The sequence below is a fragment of the Zalophus californianus genome, chromosome 7 (assembly GCF_009762305.2).
Source record: "Zalophus californianus isolate mZalCal1 chromosome 7, mZalCal1.pri.v2, whole genome shotgun sequence".
Taxonomy (NCBI): Eukaryota; Metazoa; Chordata; class Mammalia; order Carnivora; family Otariidae; genus Zalophus; species Zalophus californianus.
This window is the reverse complement of record NC_045601.1, coordinates 31,109,356-31,129,183: the sequence shown is the minus strand read 5'-3', so window position 1 is coordinate 31,129,183 and position 19,828 is coordinate 31,109,356. Positions and strand designations below refer to the sequence as shown.

Genomic DNA, 19,828 nt, shown 5'->3' with positions numbered 1-19,828 from the left:
ATACAACCAAAGTTGGCAATCTAAATTTTTGTTGTTGACAATAATTCTGTGTCACTCTGTGTTTACAAAGAATTTTCCATGCAATAGTCTATAATATAATTTGCATTTGGAGAACAAACTTTATTTTTATATGTCTTTTTTATCCTTTTTTTCGTAAACGTACTGCATTCAAATCTAATTTATATTTCCTACACAGTTTAGAGAAATAAAGATTGTCTTACACACCATCCATAAAAATACGTATAATGAGCTATTCATTACATCAGCAAACTTTTGTCTCTGAGGTTTTAATCTTGGATTTATAATTGCAGGATTGATCCTTTATTATCACTGTGTATTATATTCTAAGACTTAATCATTAAAGTTCATTTCAAAACAAAATGGAGTTACAAAAGAGGTCTTTTTAAAATGTCATCAGCTATTTATCCTTTTTTTTATTATCTTTAATGTTTCAGGATTTACAAACAGCAAGATTAAGTAGAAAATAATTGGGATAATTGGCTCCAGCTTTTTTAGAAGATGGTAGATGGGATAAAAGAAACTTGTTCTTTGCAATTTTTTAAAATGAGTTAATTCTGTTTTTCCTGAGAAGATTGTAAGCTTCTCAAAGCATGTAGTGGTTAGAAAATAGGAAAAATTTTAAGGTGATTTTTATACTTGAGTATAATAGTCATAATAAAAAACTCTAGAGATGATATATTCTGCATATATTCTGCAATTCTGCATCCAGACATTGAAACTGTTGATTACTCTCAATACCAAATCCCATATTCTTTACAATTCATTTAAAAAATACAACTTGCATTACTTACATACATACAGCCTACAAACTGGAAGGATGATTAGTATATGAAATTAGAACTACACTTATAACTGTCTAACTATTGTAATATTATTGAGCCGTGTTCTCTACCCCTTTATTCTGCTTTCTCTTGGACTTTACCACTGACATATTCTTTGTTTACCTGTTTACAGATTTATCGCATGTCATCTCCACTAGAATGCGTGATCCATGCAGGCAGGTTTTTGTGGGTCTGAGTCAATTTTGTTCCACAGAAATGGTGTGTAAGCCACATATCTATTTCCAGTTTTTTTGTTGCTGCCTTAGAAAAATAAAAAGAAATGGGAAATTATTTTATTAACCCAGTATATCTAAAAATATTTCACTTCTCAATATAAAAAATACTGAGATATTTTAGTTTTTTTTTTCATGCTAACTCTTTGAAATCCTGTGTACCTTTTACACTTCCAGCACATCTCAGTGTAGAGTAGCTTCAACTTAAGTTCTAAATAGCTAAATGTGGCTAGGGGCTACTCTGTTGGACTCCTCCGGTCTGGTTCATCTCCATGCCCAGAATGATACTTAGTACACACCAGTGCATTTAGTTAAAGTTCTTTTGAATGAGCCGCTCCTGATATTTTTAAATGTAAAACACCAAATAAAAGCACAGAAGTTGTTTTTCATGGTAGACCTTTTTTTTCAGTTGCTGGTGTGTTGGTAGTGGCACTGAATGCTAGAGGTATTTGGATAATTTCTTTAAAACCCCATTTCGCTTTGCTGATACGGACTTTCAGTGTTAGCAGTGCTTGATAAAGACAGGATACTTCCATAGCCCAATTTAAAAGATTCCTTTATCCTCAACTGTTTGAGGAACCTCCATACTGTTTTCCAGAGTGGCTGCACCAGCTTGCATTCCCACCAACAGTGTAGGAGGGTTCCACTTTCTCCGCGTCCCCGCCAACATATGTCATTTCCGGACTTGTTAATTTTAGCCATTCTGACTGGTGTGAGGTGGTATCTCATTGAGGTTTTGATTTGTATTTCCCTGATGCTGAGCGATGCTGAGCACTTTTTCATGTGTCTCTTGGCCATTTGGATGTCTTCTTTGGAAAAATGTCTGTTCATGTCTTCTGCCTATTTCTTGATTGGATCATTTGTTCTTTGGGTGTTGAGTTTAATAATTTCTTTATAGATTTTGGATACTAGCCCTTTATCTGATACGTCATTTGCAAATATCTTCTCCCATTCTGTCAGTTGTCTTTTGGTTTTGTTGACTGTTTCTTTCGCTGTGCATAAGCTTTTTATCTTGAAGTCTCAATAGTTCATTTTTGCCCTTGCTTTTGCCCTTGCCTTTGGCGATGTTTCTAGGAAGAGGTTGCTGCGGTTGAGGTCGAAGAGGTTGCTGCCTGTGTTCTTCTTTAGGATTTTGAGGGACTCCTGTCTCACATTTAGGTATTTCAACCATTTGGAGTCTATTTTTGTGCGTGGTATAAGGAAATGGTCCAGTTTCATTCTTCTGCATGTGGCTGTCCAATTTTCCCAACACCATTTGTTGAAGAGACTGTCTTTTTTCCATTGGACATTCTTTCCTGCTTTGTCAAAGATTAGTTGACCATAGAGTTGAGGGTCCATTTCTGTGCTCTCTATTCTGTTCCATTGATCTATGTGTCTGTTTTTGTGCCTGTACCATACTGTCTTGATGATGACAGCTTTGTAATAGAGCTGGAAGTCCGGAATTGTGATGCCGCCAGCTTTGGTTTTCTTTTTCAACATTCCTCTAGCTATTCGGGGTCTTTTCTGGTTCCATACAAATTATAGGATATGAGGAATTCTTAATCTCAGGATACAAACTGAGGGTTGCTGGAGTGGTGGGGGGTGGGAGGGATGGAGTGGCTGGGTGATAGACATTGGGGAGGGTATGTGCTATGGTGAGTGCTGTGAATTGTGTAAGACTGATGAATCACAGACTTGTACCTCTGAAACAAATAATACATTATATGTTAAAAAAAAAAAGAAGGAAGAAGATAGCAGGAGGGGAAGAATGAAGGGGGGAAATCAGAGGGGGAGACGAACCATGAGAGACTATGGACTCTGAAAAACAAACTGAGGGTTCTAGAGGGGAGGGGGTGGGGGGATGGGTTAGCCTGGTGATGGGTATTAAAGAGGGCACCTTCTGCATGGAGCACTGGGTGTTATACACAAACAAGGAATCATGGAACACTACATCAAAAACTAATGATGTAATGTGTGGTGATTAACATAACATAATAAAAAAAAAGATTCCTTTAATGGTTGATGTATTATAAGAAATAACTAGTAAGTTCTTTAAAAGTGTTTCCCCCCCCCACGGGATGTTAGTTTCAACTCTTAGTTTTAAAAAAACTTACTAAAAGCAACCTGCAGATCTAGCATAGGAGAGAAAGAAAGGCTTGATGCGTAGTATTCAGTTCTAATTCCATCCCTGTTAGTGCTAGCTGTGGGACATTGGACAAGTTGTTTAACCTCTTTGAGCGTTAGTTTTCTCATTTGTAAAAGGAGAATTTCATCCATCACAGCTGTCTTCACAGATTTAATAAGATTGCATATATACATAGTCCAGCACAGTGAGTGGAAAAAAGTAATTGCTTAATAAATGACAGCAATTATCATTATTATGTTGTAGTAAAAATTCAACTTGTAAATAACAAGACATTTTGATCTTCATTTTACATATTTTAGGTTGGATGTTTATGGATTTTAGGTTCTTAAAATTTTAGGTTCTTTAGGTTAAAATGCCTTTATAAATCTGGAATTGAAGTTTCCTACACAACTTGCTTGCAGATTAATCTTCCTGGTTCTCAGTATTCTCATCTATGAATTGGGAAAAAAATAGTTTCCACCTAAGCATTGTGCCTGGCATATAATAAACACTTAAAACTTTCCACTATCACTCATTCATTCATTCCAAAAATTTGTTTTGATATTTTTATATTAATTACATACAGAATAGTTATTTTCTTAAAATAAACTTCTAATTCTTTTTCATTTCGCTTTGATTTTGCCTGTACTTTTATAATGTTAAGTAGGTAAAAATTCACATCAGTGCAGCCTATTACAAGCATTAACTTGTAAAAAGCATCATCTTTTTCCTCTTGGCATATTTTTTGCCCACGTCCTTGTGTGTCTTATGAAAACTAGGATTTGGATTTAAATTATGGCCATGAAATTTTGCCTCATTTCTTGGCCTGCTTGTTTTTACTTTTTTCAAGAATAAATTCAAAACTAAATTGGTGATCACTGAAAACAGAAGGTTCTATATATTTTGTAAGGATATTCTTTCTCCAATGGCATAGATACTTCAGCAGCCACCATTTAATGAAGTGTTGCTGCTCTCTCAGATGGGAGGGTGTGTTCAAATTTAGGTAAAACTCTCCATTTGGTTTCTAGTTCTATGACCAAGACACAATAAATATATAAGTTTCCTAATGATTCATTTAACTTTCCTCCATCAGCTCAGAAATAAGTTAGGGGTTTTTGAAGTATTTTAAAGAAGTTATAAGTTAACATCTTTGGTATTACCAAAATTTCTTCTCAAGGACAGATTAAAAGATCACATCATATTCATCTTGATACTTTGTTTCAATCTGTAATAATATTCTGTCAATTCTCTCAGGAATATCTATCAAAAATAGCCTCTCACCTCTGTCCTCATGGCTTTTGTCTTAATTTAGGTTGTCACTATCTCTCACCAATGGACTGAATGTGATTCACTTAGTAAACTAGTATTTGGGGAGTGCCTGAGACCATTTGAGCTGCCATAACAAAATACCACAGACTGGGTAGCTTATAAACAACAAAAATTTATTTCTGATGATTCCGGATGCTGGAAATCCAAGGATCATGGCACTAGCATGGTCGTGTGGTGAGAATCTGCTTCCTGGTTCATAGCCAGTGTCTTACGTCGTAGAAAGTCTAGGGAGCTCTGTAGGGTCTCTTTCAGGAGAGCATCAGTGCCATTCATACTCACCCCACCCTGATGACCCAAGCACCTCCCAAAGGTCCACCCACTTTGTAATCTTGGGGGTTGGGATTTCAACATATGCATTCTGGGGGCACACATTCAGACCATAACTGGGAGCATCTACTCAAGACTAGGCATGTAGTAATGTGCAAGATCGATGCCATCCCTGCTTTCATGGAGCTTAAACTCTCTCTCCTGTTGTATTATTAGTCTCTACAGCCTTCACTTTGCCCCCCTTCTGTACTCTCTTCTACATCATATCTAATGAGGCTGTCTCTTAAAACTCTTCAATGGTCTTGAGTGCCCAAAGATTAAATTCTGAATTCTTTGTCATGTGTAAGGTCTTCTTCATAATAGGATTCCTTTGGCAAATCCCATGATATTGAAATTCCTTTCTCCAGATTTAGTCTTTGAAGACTTTGTCTTTTACGACTCAGTTGAGAAGTCACTTCCTTTGTTGCTATCCCCATCTTCCTTTGGCTGGGGTAGATTGTTCTCTGAGCATCCCTAACACTGCAGAGACCTTTCATATAGCAGTCATGGTATTCTAAATATTATTCTTCTCTCATTGGACCATGAACAAATGGATGAAACTCCTAAAAAGAATCACTTTGTAGAATTTATAGCTCTAGCAATATGTATAGATAAAGAATATCTGTATCTACTTCAGTCTTTCACCATATACTTATTTAGCATTAACTATGAATCTGAGACTCAGTGGGTACTAGAGAGTGAATAATCAGTAGATGTGTTCTCTGCCATTATAATTACTACTTTGAGGATAAATTAAAATAATCATAACTTTCTGGTTAATTATTTGGAGAGTGATGCTTTATAAAAGCTATGAGTATTAAAACAGTTCCTTGTTTTGTAAGTCACAGGAAGCTTGTCTGGTTCTGACTCTTGCTTTGGGAGTGTATGTCTAGTTCGCTAGTGTGGTCTGCAGCTTCTGCCCAGTCCCAAAGTATAGTCATCACAGCCTTGAGGAAAGTAACATTCACTTTGAGGTGATTCTGCATATTCATTGAACAGTTCATATAGTTTCTGGTGAGGAATCATAGGAAGGAACCAGTGGGAAATAAGATTTTGTTCTGGTATCCTTCCCTTGTAGTATTTTTTTTTTCTTTTTGGACAATTTTTAGTGGATGTAAGACTTTTGTGGGTTTTGTAGTGAATTTTTATATTTTAAGAAAAGTATTCCTTTTTTTAACTTTTCTTTTTTTTTTCTTTTTAACTAATTGCTCTTGAAAATATTTCTTCACCCTTCCATCTCATGGTGCTGAGTTCCATGTTAAGAGCATAGAAGCTCTTACATGATTAGACAGGGATAATTATCTCTTTGTTCATCAGTTTTATTTTCATACTGTATAAATGTATACACAGGATGCAAAAGAGAGTGTGGTTAATCAAGCAAAATAATTGATTTCCCAGATGATGAAAATGTCTAGGCTTAGAAATGAAAGCAGAAGACATAGATATTTGAAAGCGTAGGAGTTTTTTGTGTTTGTTTTTTAAGTATTCTTCTGAGTCAGAGGAGGAAAGAATTTATGAGCTGGAAAGACTGCTGCATCTTTGAAATTCAAAACTTACTCTTTTTTTAAGAGATTTTATTTATTTCTTAGAGAGAGAAAGAGAGAGAGCATGTGCAGGGAGGGGCAGAGAGAGAGGGAGAAGCAGAGTCCCCATCGAGCCGGAGCCTGATGCAGGGCTTGATCCTAGGACCCCGAGATCATGACCTGAGCCAAAGTCAGACACTTAACCGATTGAGCCACTCAGGCGCCCCTCAAAATTTATTCTTAAATGATGCCATTTGTATTACAGTTAACACCCATGGTGTGTGCCCATGGTGTAATATCTAGTAGACTAATTTTTCTCTTCCAAGTTTCATATTAAAATTTAAAATGCCTTGGATTCTGTAGGTTGCATAGATGGAGCCTCACAGTATTAATACCCAGAGTGTCTAACAGTAGACTTGTAAATGTATATTGTTCATGCTCCATATTAACTAAGGAATTTTTTTAAATTGAGTCTACTTTACATATGATGTACCATTAAGTCCATAGTAATCAGATAAAGTATCTGTGCTTGAAGTTAAATTGTGAAAGACAATGGATTTGTGCTTTACCTTCTTTCAGAGAATGTTATCACACACTGTTGTCCAGAAATGGTTAGCAAGTCCTAGAAGCAAAAGTTATTTTCATTCTTTACCTTTTGTGGGCTAAAAACCACAAAGTGGAAATACAGTCTGCAAAATATACTGCAAATATATGTGAGAAGTCTGTGAGCCCTGCTGAAACTTAATTGATATGCTGAGAAATATATAAAACATACAGCCACTGGATTGGAAAATGAAAATTAATATGTGAATGTTTTAACTAACACGATGCTTTGCCCCCAGAACCTGGTGTTTATTATTGTGCACTGTGGTAGGGGACAGAAGCGATATCAATTGGAAAAACATTTCTTAGTGAATTGAGAACAGTATGGCTTTCTTGTTCCTAAGTGGGAAACCTGGTTCTTTGGTTCCTTTGTTCCTAGTTAAGCTAGTCCCAAGCCATTTCAGCTGAACATTTTACATACTGATGGAGTCTAGGGAAGCGCCTTTGGCAGCTGATATGGGATAATAATGAAATACGCTGCTTAGCACCGCATGCTACCCCTGGCAAATGCGGGGATTATTTTATAGAGATCTCAGTGAGCAGAGCTGTATCCACTTTACCAAGTGTGTGAACCTGTGTGAGGAAGTTGTATGTTCATATGAGAATAACTAGTCCTCTTTTCTTACAGGTGAAGAAAACGTGCACAGAATCCGACATTTCAGAAGCTCAGAATTCCAGGTACTGTAAAATAGAGGCCGGGACTCCACTAAGGAAAATGGCAATTTTGGAGAACCAACTAGTAAGATGTCATACTCCAGATACAACTGTGATTTGAAACGTCGAGATTCTAAGAACTTTTCTTTATAAAAACTACATTTTGTATTGGCTAGGGTACCGTTAACCAGAATCCAATCCAAAGGATTGGGTATCGTTCTTCTGATTGAAGTCAACTTTAAAGAACGATTGTAGAAACATCATCCACTAGAAATACTTGAAAACCTCTTCCCTTTCCATTCACTATGTGAGTTCAGCTACATTTTTCTTTCTAATCTTTTCTTACAATGTATTCACATCTGAAATTTTTCCAGAAACTGAATAATTCGACTCTCAAATCTGTGTTTACCAATAAAACTATAGTATTTCTTTTTTCTTTTTTCTTTTTTTTGATAAAACATTGCTAGAGTTTGAGAATGCTTTCAAATTGGAAAAATCAAAATTGACTGGGACTTCTCTTTTTGGTTATTTGGAACCTGTAGAAATGATGCAATAAAGTGGTCAGACCACTACACACAGGAACTTAGCACCATTTTATTTTTGTGCTTAGACCAGATGCCCGGTATTTTCAGGCCTACACATTTTCATTTCAAAATCCAGGGTTGAATTTTAAAAAGTATTGTAAATACCATTACAGTAATAAGGATAACTTGGGTATGATATTAATGATATAACTTAGCTTATTACATTAAGAAATTTATATTTAATGGTGAGATGGGTCTTAATTGTCCTCCTTGCTCCAGTGTATGATGTAAATAGTGATTTTCTTGGTATAATACAGCAACACACATCTAGGGAAAATGTTTATGGCCACCATATTTTTTTGGAGAACAAGTATATGTTATGTGGAATATGTTGACAGTTTGAATAACTCTTCCTTCATTTTATGCAGTATGATATTCCTGTAGTTAATTCTGATACATCTTATATTAAAATGATTGTAAATGGTCTTTTCTTTTGGACCATCAAGAGTATACAAATATGATATAGAAGTTTTGACATTTGTTCTTTGACATTTTGATCTTTATCCTTTATAATTAAATATCAAAATATAAACAGGTAGCTTATCAGAGCATTAGGAAATGGATGAACCATTCAAGGTTTTCCTACAAAATAGAGTAATTCCAGGATGCATGGAGAGAGAAAAAGAAAGGTCTAAGCTCTAATCCTGTGGGTATTTCCTTCCTAATCATTTTGCTGACCTTTCTGAGTGACCTACCTATGACTTGTTATTTAAGTAATTAGATAATTTTTGCAAAGCTGATCTTGAGGATTAGTAAAAAACAACAATAACAACAACAAAAAAACACAGAGCAGTATCATCATCCTTATTAACATTTCATATCAAATTTTTTTCCCTTAAGTCCACTCAGATTTTTGGACATGGTGTTATGCTTAAATAAATTTTAAACAAGCAGAAAGCCACCAAACTGCATCTACAATTGGTATAAATAACTTAGACGAAAAGCAGAGAATTTTGAACTCAGTGTATTTGAGCCAGAACTAGATCATTTTCTTTTATCTAGCAAATCCCAGCTTATATGGCCTTAAAAGTACAATTTTGTTTCTAAGGTAAATTGTGGTTATTTTAAAAAGACTATTTAAAATACATTTTATTTTATAACATAGAATATATTATTACATTAATATGTAATGTATAATATATATTAATTGAAAAAATATCTTTACTTCCTGGAAACCAAGAGGTGGTTGCCACAGATTAGCTGCTTCTAGAAGTTTCCTAATTTGCAACATAAATAGGTCAAAATAGGCAAATCTATTTCTAATGACTCTGAAGCTTTGTAATATCAAAAACAAAGAGTCCTTACTTACTAAAATACAATATGGAAAGACCTTCAACATGTCCGAGAATCATTTATTGGTTCAAGATTGCCTACACATTTTGATCTTGGCTGGTCTCCTCTCCTATCTTCTGGTGCAAGGGACAATCCCACACCCTAAAAGTGTCAGTAACATAAAGGCATGGCTATTCTCTGTTTACTCATAGGTATTAGGTATTAGAGTGCTAAAACTGGCACTTAGTTAATGCAATGACAGAATGCCAAGAGAATAAAAATATGCAAAATATCATTTTGCACAAAAATGATACAATAACTCACTGAATAGTCAACGAATCCAAGAATGCCAAAAAATAGTATTTATTGTATGCATGTACTGAGGTTCAGTTTTTATCACCTGTTACACACACACACACACACACACACACACACACACAGACACCCCACAATGCAACATTGCTTTAGCAATATATGTATATGGCTACATTCTTTTGTGCTCATTAGGAACCACAGACCTTCCTGTATTCTCTTTTTCTCTCTCCCTCTCTTTCCTGCCCTCCCTCCCTTCTCCTGTGTTTTGTGTGTGTGTGTGTGTGTGTGTGTGTGAGAGAGAGAGAGAGAGAGAGAAAGAGCAGGAGATAGAGAAAGAAGGAGAGAGACTGATTGATTCAGATTGAGATTTAAAGCCCGGGGCTAGATAATTCTATTCTAAACATATCTAAAGTAAAGACTTGAGCTCCAAATTAAATACTGCATCAGCATAAAATTCATGCAAGCTGGAGACCCACTGCCTTATAAAGTGCTGCCTCACTTGGAACCTAAAGCTAATATAATTCATTTATTTAGCTAGCTTTATAGTGTGTTGGTTTTGGATTTGAAAAGATTAGAATAAATGTAGATGGAAAGTGTTTTTACAGTAGGGAAGTAATTAAATTGGGTGTGGAGACTTTGTAAGGAAAATTCTTAGGGTGACATATGTATATCAGCAAATTCTTTGTCTTGCTTGGCTTTTTTCCTCTTTTGGAAAGACATGTTTGGGCTGCAGATGTGACTGGTAGATTGAGAAAAAGACACTTTACAGGTCTATGTAAGAAAGGTAAAAATGTCTTCTTAGAAATAACTATATGTATACACTAAAAGTCAGATATTAGGGACTACATTTTCTCAGGCTCATGAAACTGTATTGAACTTGATGTCATATGGGAAGGGATATAATGTACTTCATAGAAAAATTGACCTCATTTTATTTTTGCTTTCCTCCATGTTGCTAATCATGTAATAGTATTGTTGGCCTTTGTTCCTAAAATTAATGTTAACCATAAAATGGGTATGAGAGAAAACTAAAATCTGTATTTTTGACATACTTTATCTTACCCTAAAATTGTCTCTTACTGGATAGGCTATCCTAAAACATGAATGGAAATATCATTTTTATGTTGATTTTTCCCCTGGATTGATGGTGAATTTATTTGTGTAGATTTGTGCCTCCTTTGAGTCTTCACTGAAAATACATGGATCTTGTTTAACTATACTATAATGAATAGATTCTGGACAGGTGAAGCTAATAGAAGTTTCTTTAAGTCTCACATATTTTTAACTTTTCTACTTTCAGTTCTTTCTGGTAAGAAGTGAGGAAATAATTTATTTCATTCTGTAATTGCATTCTTAGCAAATATCCTATATGCAAATATGGCTATATGTTAAAATAGTCCTCATGATAACCTGAATGATTTCTTTGGTGATTTCCTTTGGTGGAATTTGGTTTCCCTTCACTTTTTTCCTATGTGGGTCACTAACTTGTACAGCATTTTTACCAAGAAGAGATCAAGAACACAGAAAGGAAATAAAACTCAAATCCAGCAATTTTGTTTTCTACTTCAGTGAATTAAGGAATTAAGTGAATTAAGCAGTGATTTAAGGAGTGGCTGGAAATAAACATTTTGGTGAAACTGACTGTGTGAAGTGACTTCTAGGAAATATATCTGTTCCTTTTCTCTCAGCCTGCCCACATACCAACCACCAGCAGATTAGAGTGGGGGAATCTAAGGAGGAGTATTCAAATATGGGAAGGATTCATGGTACCTATGAGCTAAGGTGATTGTGTTTCCATGTGAAGGTAAAACAGAATGATTCAGTGGGTAATGGTGAAGGTGTACTCTTCCCTGTTTCCTAGGTTGAGAAATTTGGTTTGCTGAGAAATGGGGTTTCTTGAAATCAGCAAAGGCTTGGTTGTGTGCTGTGACTTGCCCTAGTCTATACTGACTTTATAGTTATCGCGAGAAAGGCAAAATGACTCTCCAGCTTTTAAAGAAGCACTGGAATGAATCTCAGTGTAATATCTAATGTTTCAGTGAGCCTCAGGAATTTGATGTATTCAGTGTCTACGTATAAAATCTTTGAAAATGCAACTAATTCATATTCTGTAAACATTTAACAATGTTATAACATTGTCATTTAACAATGATTTAACAATGTTATATTGAAGGTATTAAGCTGTACATATTTATTTGCTAGTAAAATAATTATTGTAATGCTTCCAGAAGTCTGAAATGTTTGTCGGTATAGAATTTCCTGTCAAAAATTTAAATGCTGTATTTTTTCATAGCAGTGAAAAGTGAGGGTCCCTTTGTGACAACACACATTTGTATTTCAGTGTGTCAAATCAGAGGCCCATCCGGCCCAATATTCTGTCTCTTCTAAAAGCATCAAAATTCATTACTGCCAGATTGCATGTTCTCAAACTTGCAAATTTCAGAATGTAGTACCAATAAACAGGTTCTATCAGGAGCACAGTCTAGCTGTCCAGTCGGTGTTTGTGTAGCCATTTCTTAGATTTAGCCACATACTAGCAAATACTATAGACTATAGTATTTTGGACTGTAGAACCCAGAAAATTACTAATCACAATACAAAGTAATTATTAATTCCTTCTAGTTGTTTAAAACTGCCTCTTTCAGCTTGCCCTGAAAATGATAGATGATGGATAAATATTCTAAGAGTGTGATTTTAATTCTCATATTTGGGGATTTGAAGAGAAAGAACTCAATCTGGGAATTTAATCTATATCATAAAATGGTTATTTAACCTGAGTCATACCATAGCTTACTTAGTCTTTTTCTTTCCAATTGTGCAAGCATTCTATCTCATTTCAAAGCCTGGCCTCATGAGGATACCTCTCTATTCTCTTCATCATTTTGGCTAGCATTTGCTGAAGTTTTCTGAATCCACTTTGCCTTCTCTGATGTATGTTGACAGATTTACAGGTGTGGAAACAGCTGGGAATCTGAACAAAAATGAAGAATGTGTTCTGTGTTGCTATTAATTTTATCCTCAGTATCTGGGATATCTTGACCCTTTGGGTCTTGGTAGCATATTGAGCTGATTTCCTCAGATGATTGCCTAAGGTATCTGCTAAATCCCTGATATCAATTAGTGTTAACTTGAAGATTTAAAGAACACTCTCAAAACTTAGATTATTATTTTCTAAATATCTTGTCATACAGGTTTCTGATCAGCCCTGTCCTATGGTTCACTGGGGACTCCTGGTGATGTATCTTTATTGGCCAACACAGCTTAGTGTTATCTCTATACTTGTTAATTTTGGGGGGTATTTCCTCTCCAAATTTAATTATCTTCTAAGAATAAATGAGTAAATGAGAGTAAAATAATACATGTGAAAGGTCCTTACACACCGGTACTCACAGAAGAGTTTCTTACTATGTGTTCAAAATTGAACAAGACATCCTAAACCCAGTAGTGGAGAAGAATGGGCTGTAGCTCAAGGGAAGAAGGGCTTCATCATTGGTGCTTAATTCCCATACTCTTATGTGTTTTTAGCTTTTGGTTTATGTCTTCAGATCCCTAGGTTTGGTTCTCGATCTTTTTGCTTGCTTTCCACTTCATGTTTTTCACATGTAATTTCTGTTCACAACTCTTTTTTTTTTTGAAGATTTATTTATTTATATATTAGAGAGAGAGCATGCTTGCAGGGGGAGGGGCAGAAGGAGAGGGAGACAGAGATAAGCAGACTCCCTGCTCTGCAGGAAGCCCGATGTGGGGCTTGATCTCAGGACCCTGAGATCATGACCTGAGCCCAAATCAAAAGTGGGACGCTCAACCAACAGAACCACTCAGGTGCCCCTCTGTTCACCAGTCTTGACATGGCCCACCATGCCTAGCATGCTCTGGCCACTGCTATGCCTCTAGCTTTGATTTCAGTCAGGCTTCCCCTGGCGAAAGGGTCTGCACTCACAGATGCCATTCTCCTTCCGCAGAGGCTGGACTGCTCCTTCCCCATTTGTGCTGTGCTTCCCCAAACCTCATTTCAACTCATCCCTCCTAGGATCTCTGCTCTTCCCTGGTGGGCCCAGTGATCCAGACCCACTGTCCTCTGGCTGCATGGCCCCGTGTGCTTCTCCTTTGGAGGCACCTCATTTGATTAACGTTTGCTTCATTCACTACACTATAAGCTCCACAAGGTGAGGGGTCACATCTGCTTTTTTCTGGTATCATGAGTATATAGCACGGTGCTCAGCATATAGCAGGTCCTCAGTACATAGCTGTTTAGTGAACAGTAACTTCCAGATACAACCTAGCTTGTAATCTCTCCTGGATCATCTCTTGTAACCACAAATCCCTAAGACAATTTTATTAGGGATTTTGCTCTGCTCTCTCAAACTCCTCTTGTAAAAAATTACGATATTTACACTCCCTCCCCCAGGATCTTTTCTTTCCAGTGGTAATTCTCTCAGTTGTGTCCTATATCAGGATTCTAGAGTAATCTCTGACCTCTTTCTCTCTCTCCTCTCCCAAGTGCAGGTGGTCATCAAGTTGTATTTAACTTTTCCTGGCTATGTTTGGAATCTCTTTATTCTGCCCTTCCCACTGCTGCGGGGAAAGCTCAAGCTGTCCTCACCTTACCTCTGAATGCAACAAATTTCCAAGTGGCTCTCTTGGCTCCATATAGACCTTGCCTTTCTTTTCTGCCAGGCTGTCAGATGAGCCCTTCTTAATGACACTTTCCATATGGGGTTGCCCTGTTCATTGATCAGAAAAAGTATTTAGTGGACATTTAGAGTATATGCAGAAGCATGAATAAATAATCTTAAAAATGGAAGTGTGTGCATGAGGTAAAAATAAGGACACACATGCTTTTACCTAGTTGCTGTTTGGAAGAGGCCAGGGACTATTTGGGCTACCTGTTACCTATTGCCCTATTGCCCTTATTCTGATCTGTTAGATGTTCATTTAGTCCAATTTCGTATTCTTCCTCTAGTTGGAAACCAAAATAAGAACACATGACTCTATATGGATCTTGGAAAGTACATTGAAGATAAAGATATACCAGTGACATACGTACTTTGATTTTCATTTTTTCCCTCTCCTGCCCTCATTTCCTATATAGACCTTAGAGTCGAATAAGATCTTTGTGTACTGTGTGGCTTCCTGAAAGCATCCATTTTAGGGCAGGACTTGCTTGGTAGTTCTACAGATGAGCTCATTTCACTAGAGGGGTGGAGGAGAATGCCACCAGCGTGCAGCTTGAGCCCTGAGCACCGCGAGGCCAAAGTGCTCTGGGAAGAGTTGCCGGGAAGACTTAGGGCTATGGCCGAATGTCAAAGAATAGGTAAGATTTGAAGAAATGGGGAAGAGAGAACCCCAGTGAGGTACAAGAAAGGACTAGAAACTGAAACTGATGGGGATTTTTAAGAAAGATTTTATGGGTGTTATACGCAAACAATGAATCATGGAACACTACATCAAAAACTAATGATGTAATGTATGGTGATTAACATAACATAATAAAATAAAAGAATTTTGATTTATTTATTTGACAGAGAGAGTGTGTGCATAAGCAAGGGAACACTAGGCAGAGGGAGAGGGAGAAGCAGGCAGACAAGGGGCTCGATCCCATGACCCTGGGATCATGACCTGAGCAGAAGGCAGACACTTAACCGACTGAGCCACCCAGGGATTTTCTATAGATGGTGAGTCGTCCCACTTGATTCATGTGGGAAAATTGTCGATGAGATTGGAAAATGGGTAAATTAATGCAGAGTGTTGCCGGCTTGGCTTTCTAGTGGTTTTTGTTAGGACTCATTGGTTGTAGCTACCACTGTGAGGCAGTTTAGGCAGAAAAGAGGAGTTTTGCTTGTTTATTTGCCTGTCACTTTGTTGTTTCGATATTAAACAAGGATGTGGTATCTTAGGGAACCTGAGAAGAGAGAGTTTGCTGGATTTTCTAAGATGTGCGAGCAGGGACCGCCTTCCTGGTCATTTCTTGTTCACCACAGGTCCTGGCTGCTTAGCCACTTCATGTCTTCACCTCTTGATGAGGATTGGCTGATTGGTCTTATTCTCTCTCAAGGTGTCACAGTAGGAGGAAAATGCCCACGTGACACTGCTCCTGATTTTATAATTTATACTTCTATAGGTAAAATCTCTGGCCTAGAATCTCTCTCTTTTTCCTTATCTCAGCTCCAAATCTCCAGGGAAGGGAATGGCATCAGAGGGACAGTTTCCCAAAACAGAAACTTGGCTTTCAGGAGCTGCCTCTGGGAGCCTATGAAGCAGGGGTGAGAAGAACTTCCAAGAAAAGACTGCTGAGCAGATAACCCAAGTGCCCTCTACTTTCTACCTTTGTCCAAGACTGTTTTCTCCAGCACCCCCTCCCCAAGTCCTTCATTTCCTATAATCCAGCTTCTATTGCTCTCTCGCCTTCCCTCATCAGATACAACTCAACGGTTATCACTTTCACTCGTATGGAGACTTGGAGCTTGATTTCATAGGTCTGACATCTATAAGCTGCCATCAGCAAAGAAGACATCGCATGAGAGAGCTTTACGCCAAGTGGCAGCCATGCTTCAAAGGAAGAGGTGCTCCACTTACCTCTTGCTGAAAACCCTTCTTGCAAAATTTGCACCTGCTGTCCCCATCCCCAAGCTAACCAGTTGCTAACCCATGGGCCCAGTCCTTCTCCTCAGCTCTCAAATGCCATTGTAAATGTAAATTACTTTCTCCACTTCCTCCAGTTGTTATGTGATTGTCTGATGAATGCACTTCATGTAGCAGTTTAAATTATTTATCTTTCTGAAGATAGTCTTGCCAAAATGAGTATATAGGTTTGGACTTATGTTTAAAAAAAAAACTGTCAAACACATTCAAAGAAATACAACCAGTGACCAATAACCTGGAGTCCAAATTTGAAATTTTGGCAACCCATCTTTCCAGGTATTGGGAAGTTACTGGTGGATTGCTGATCAGGTAATAACATGATTAAATTGTATTTGTGATGACAGAGCATCTGCGGCCCAGGTGCCTGGAAGCAGGGAAGCTAGCTCTGATTCTTACTTAAAAGGAGACAGTGAGCAAATTGGGGTTATTTTGAGGTAACATCTGATGCTATCTTTTTCATGGTTTAAACACATTTTCCAAATTTTCTACATCGTGTATTATTTATTTGTCTTAAGAACTAATAAACATATTATAAAGCATGAAATAATAGTTTCAGCTTGAAATAGGCATGGTGGTAGTGGGAGGGATCTGGCTGCTTCTTCCTGACAGCTTGCATTATTCTCTAACGATAAGAAAACACTTGATTTCTCCACATGTTATTAGTGATGAGTTCCAGAGAATGGCTGTGGTACTGGTTCAGCCTCTCTTACAGTAAACTGAGTTCCTCTGAAGTCTTTATGGTTAATAATATGAAACAGTGTTTCTGGAGACTGTTAGCTGCTTTGAATTAATTTGGTCAGAGTAACACATCACATAAAGTAGCCTTTGTTTGGTGACTTTTATCCAGAGAACCTGAGGAGCTAAGACAAGATCCTACTTTGCATCAGAGTGATAATCCAAATTATTATGGGTGGGGGTAGTGAGGGTCTCTGAGTGTGTACCATGTTGGCTGATGGTCTGCTTAGGAGTTACTGAGCTACATAAATCCTTATGATTATTCTGGACTTGGGGTATCTTTAGCACAAAGTTCTAGGCTCAACTGAGTAGAAAATAGAAACTTTTTGGAGGGTCCTCTGAGTGTTGGGCCAACCTAAGTTGGGAAGAAACAAGATCTTACAGTTTTCTTTTCAGTAGTTCACTTAGAGGAACATTAATTCTTGCCCTTAAAGTGACTATTTATGAGCATCTTCTATGTGTCAGGCACTCGTCTGGGTGCTTGAGATTCGTCAGTGAGTGAAACAGGAGCATGCACGATGATGGCTTATTGTAGATGATAAAGGCTAGGGAACAAAGTGGAGTGTGTGGACTATTGGGAAGGAGTAGGTTCTGGTTTTAAATTGGGCGATATTTAAGCAAAAACTTGAAGGAACTGGTAGTACAACAAGAGTAAGGCTGGGGGGAGTGCATTCCCTTGGGGACGAGCCACTGCACAGCCCTTCAGTGGGAGCCCGGCCTGGCCCGAAGCACCAGTGAGGAGGGCCTTGTAGCTCACAGGGAGTGAGCCCAGGATGTCACATTTGAACTAGCAACATTCTAGAAAAAGCTGCAATTTCTGTTGTTCACTATTTTGAAAATATTTATTTTCAGTTTTGATAAATCCATTGCAAATAATTTTTTCATGACCTATGGGTAGTAATCTCTGACAGGCAGACCATCCATCACTGCTGCGAGACAGGCTTGATTTCCTGCCAGGAACACCTCTTTCTTTTTTTTTTTTTAACATTTTTTTTTTAAGATTTTTATTTGTTTATTTGAGAGAGAGAATGAAAGAGAGAGCGAGCACATGAGAGGGGGGAGGGTCAGAGGGAGAAGCAGACTCCCCGCTGAGCAGGGAGCCCGATGCGGGACTCGATCCCGGGACTCCAGGATCATGACCTGAGGCGAAGGCAGTCACCCAACCAACTGAGCCACCCAGGTGCCCAGGAACACCTCTTTCTGGCCCACCGCACACATCCTCACGACAAGGGCTCTGTCCTGAGCAGAAGGCTACAAGCTTCTTTACCAGCAGACCTCAAAAGCCTGAAGGCATTTTTTTTTAAGTAATACTCTTAAAATTTTAGCTATATATACACAGAGGAGGGCTTAGATTCCAAAAATTGGATTCATAAAGACACAAAGATCTGCTCATTATCTCACAGTTAATCATCACATCTCTGTTGTCTTAGCAACCTACACAGTGTTCTCATTTGCTTTTCAATAAGCCAATAGTTGAATGGGTTCTTTGTTCATGTGTTTTATAAATTTCTATCACCTGATACTTGATGTCTTTCTGGCATGTTACTGTACCAAAGAACTGCCTTTTTATTTAAATTCATGTAACTAAAATTAAACTTTACTTTTCCTAAAAGTCTAAATTTCTCATGAGAAAATATCCAGCCTAAGAATAATTGGACAAAATATGAGATTATATTGTAAAAATGCCTTCATTTTAATTGTAATTAATTTGCAAGGCTCAGTGAACTTGGCAAACTGAGTTATCCGACAAACTTCGCTTACACAGGCATATCTGTGAACTACAGAGAAAGAAAAATGCCTGATGACAAATCTAGGTGTCATAGAGTTGATTTCCCCAAACTCACAGGCTTGCGTTTCTCAGATGCATATTTTCTCTTACATAATTCTAAAGTTTTCAAGTTCATGTCTTATTAAGGTAGATGTGGCATTGCTTACATGGCAGGGTAGGCAAATGTGGTGGACTGCCTGAGTTGGAATCCCAGGTGTTTGAGCTCAAGCAAATTGCTTCACTTCTCTGCCTCAAAGTTTCTCATCTGTAAAGTGGAGATAATGTCATATTGTCCTATAAGGTATATTATCACTGTAATACTGACAAATGACAGTCTAACAATGAAAAAGAAACAAAAATAAACATAAGAATGCAAAATGCTGAGCCATGTGGGCTGTTTTGGCATTAATGCTAGAAGCCCTATATTCTTTAGCAATTCCTGAGGGGATTTGCATGCCTTTAGTACTGTATAATCATTCTCATCAGGTCTGATCGCCTTGACTGTCTAAGGAAAAGTTATGTTTAGCACCATAACACATTGGGGAATTAATTCTATACAGAATTGAATATTTCTATTCAATTCCATATTGAATGTGCCATTGCTTAAAACGACGCACATCTCAGCCACCCAGACAGTTTGACTAAATGCTAATGACCATACCTTGAAGGCCCTAGATAGCTGAAGTTTTGTAGAAATACTTCTTTTTCACATTTAATAGGAGCAACTCAATATCCGGATCATTTAGGGATTTTTTTCAACCCAGTTCAGGTGCCTAGCATAGTGCCTGGCACATAGTAGGAAAGCAGTAAATATTTATTATACACATGGATGAATGAATAAGCAGTTATTACATATTTTTGTATGTGAAAAGTTCTTTATGTCTGGACCTACATTATTCTCATTACAGTATGCCACAT

General features: G+C 37.4%; 1 protein-coding gene across 16 annotated transcripts in view; it reads left to right on the top strand.

Annotated features, from left to right (window-relative positions):
- The window catches only part of EYA4 (EYA transcriptional coactivator and phosphatase 4), a 270,841-nt gene that overhangs the window by 130,549 nt on the left and 120,464 nt on the right, over window positions 1-19,828 (top strand). For 14 of the 16 annotated variants that reach the window (XR_003521675.2, XM_027603539.2, XM_027603546.2 and 11 more), the window contains one exon: window positions 7,569-7,618. Coding sequence is in view for 13 of the 16 variants with exons in the window: in XM_027603539.2 (XP_027459340.1) it covers window positions 7,569-7,618 (50 nt within the window). In the remaining 3 variants the exon portion in view is untranslated. Of the gene's footprint in view, window positions 1-7,568; window positions 7,680-7,770; window positions 7,902-19,828 lie in introns of those variants that run through there. The other 2 variants (XM_027603540.2, XM_027603542.2) reach the window with 2 other exon arrangements.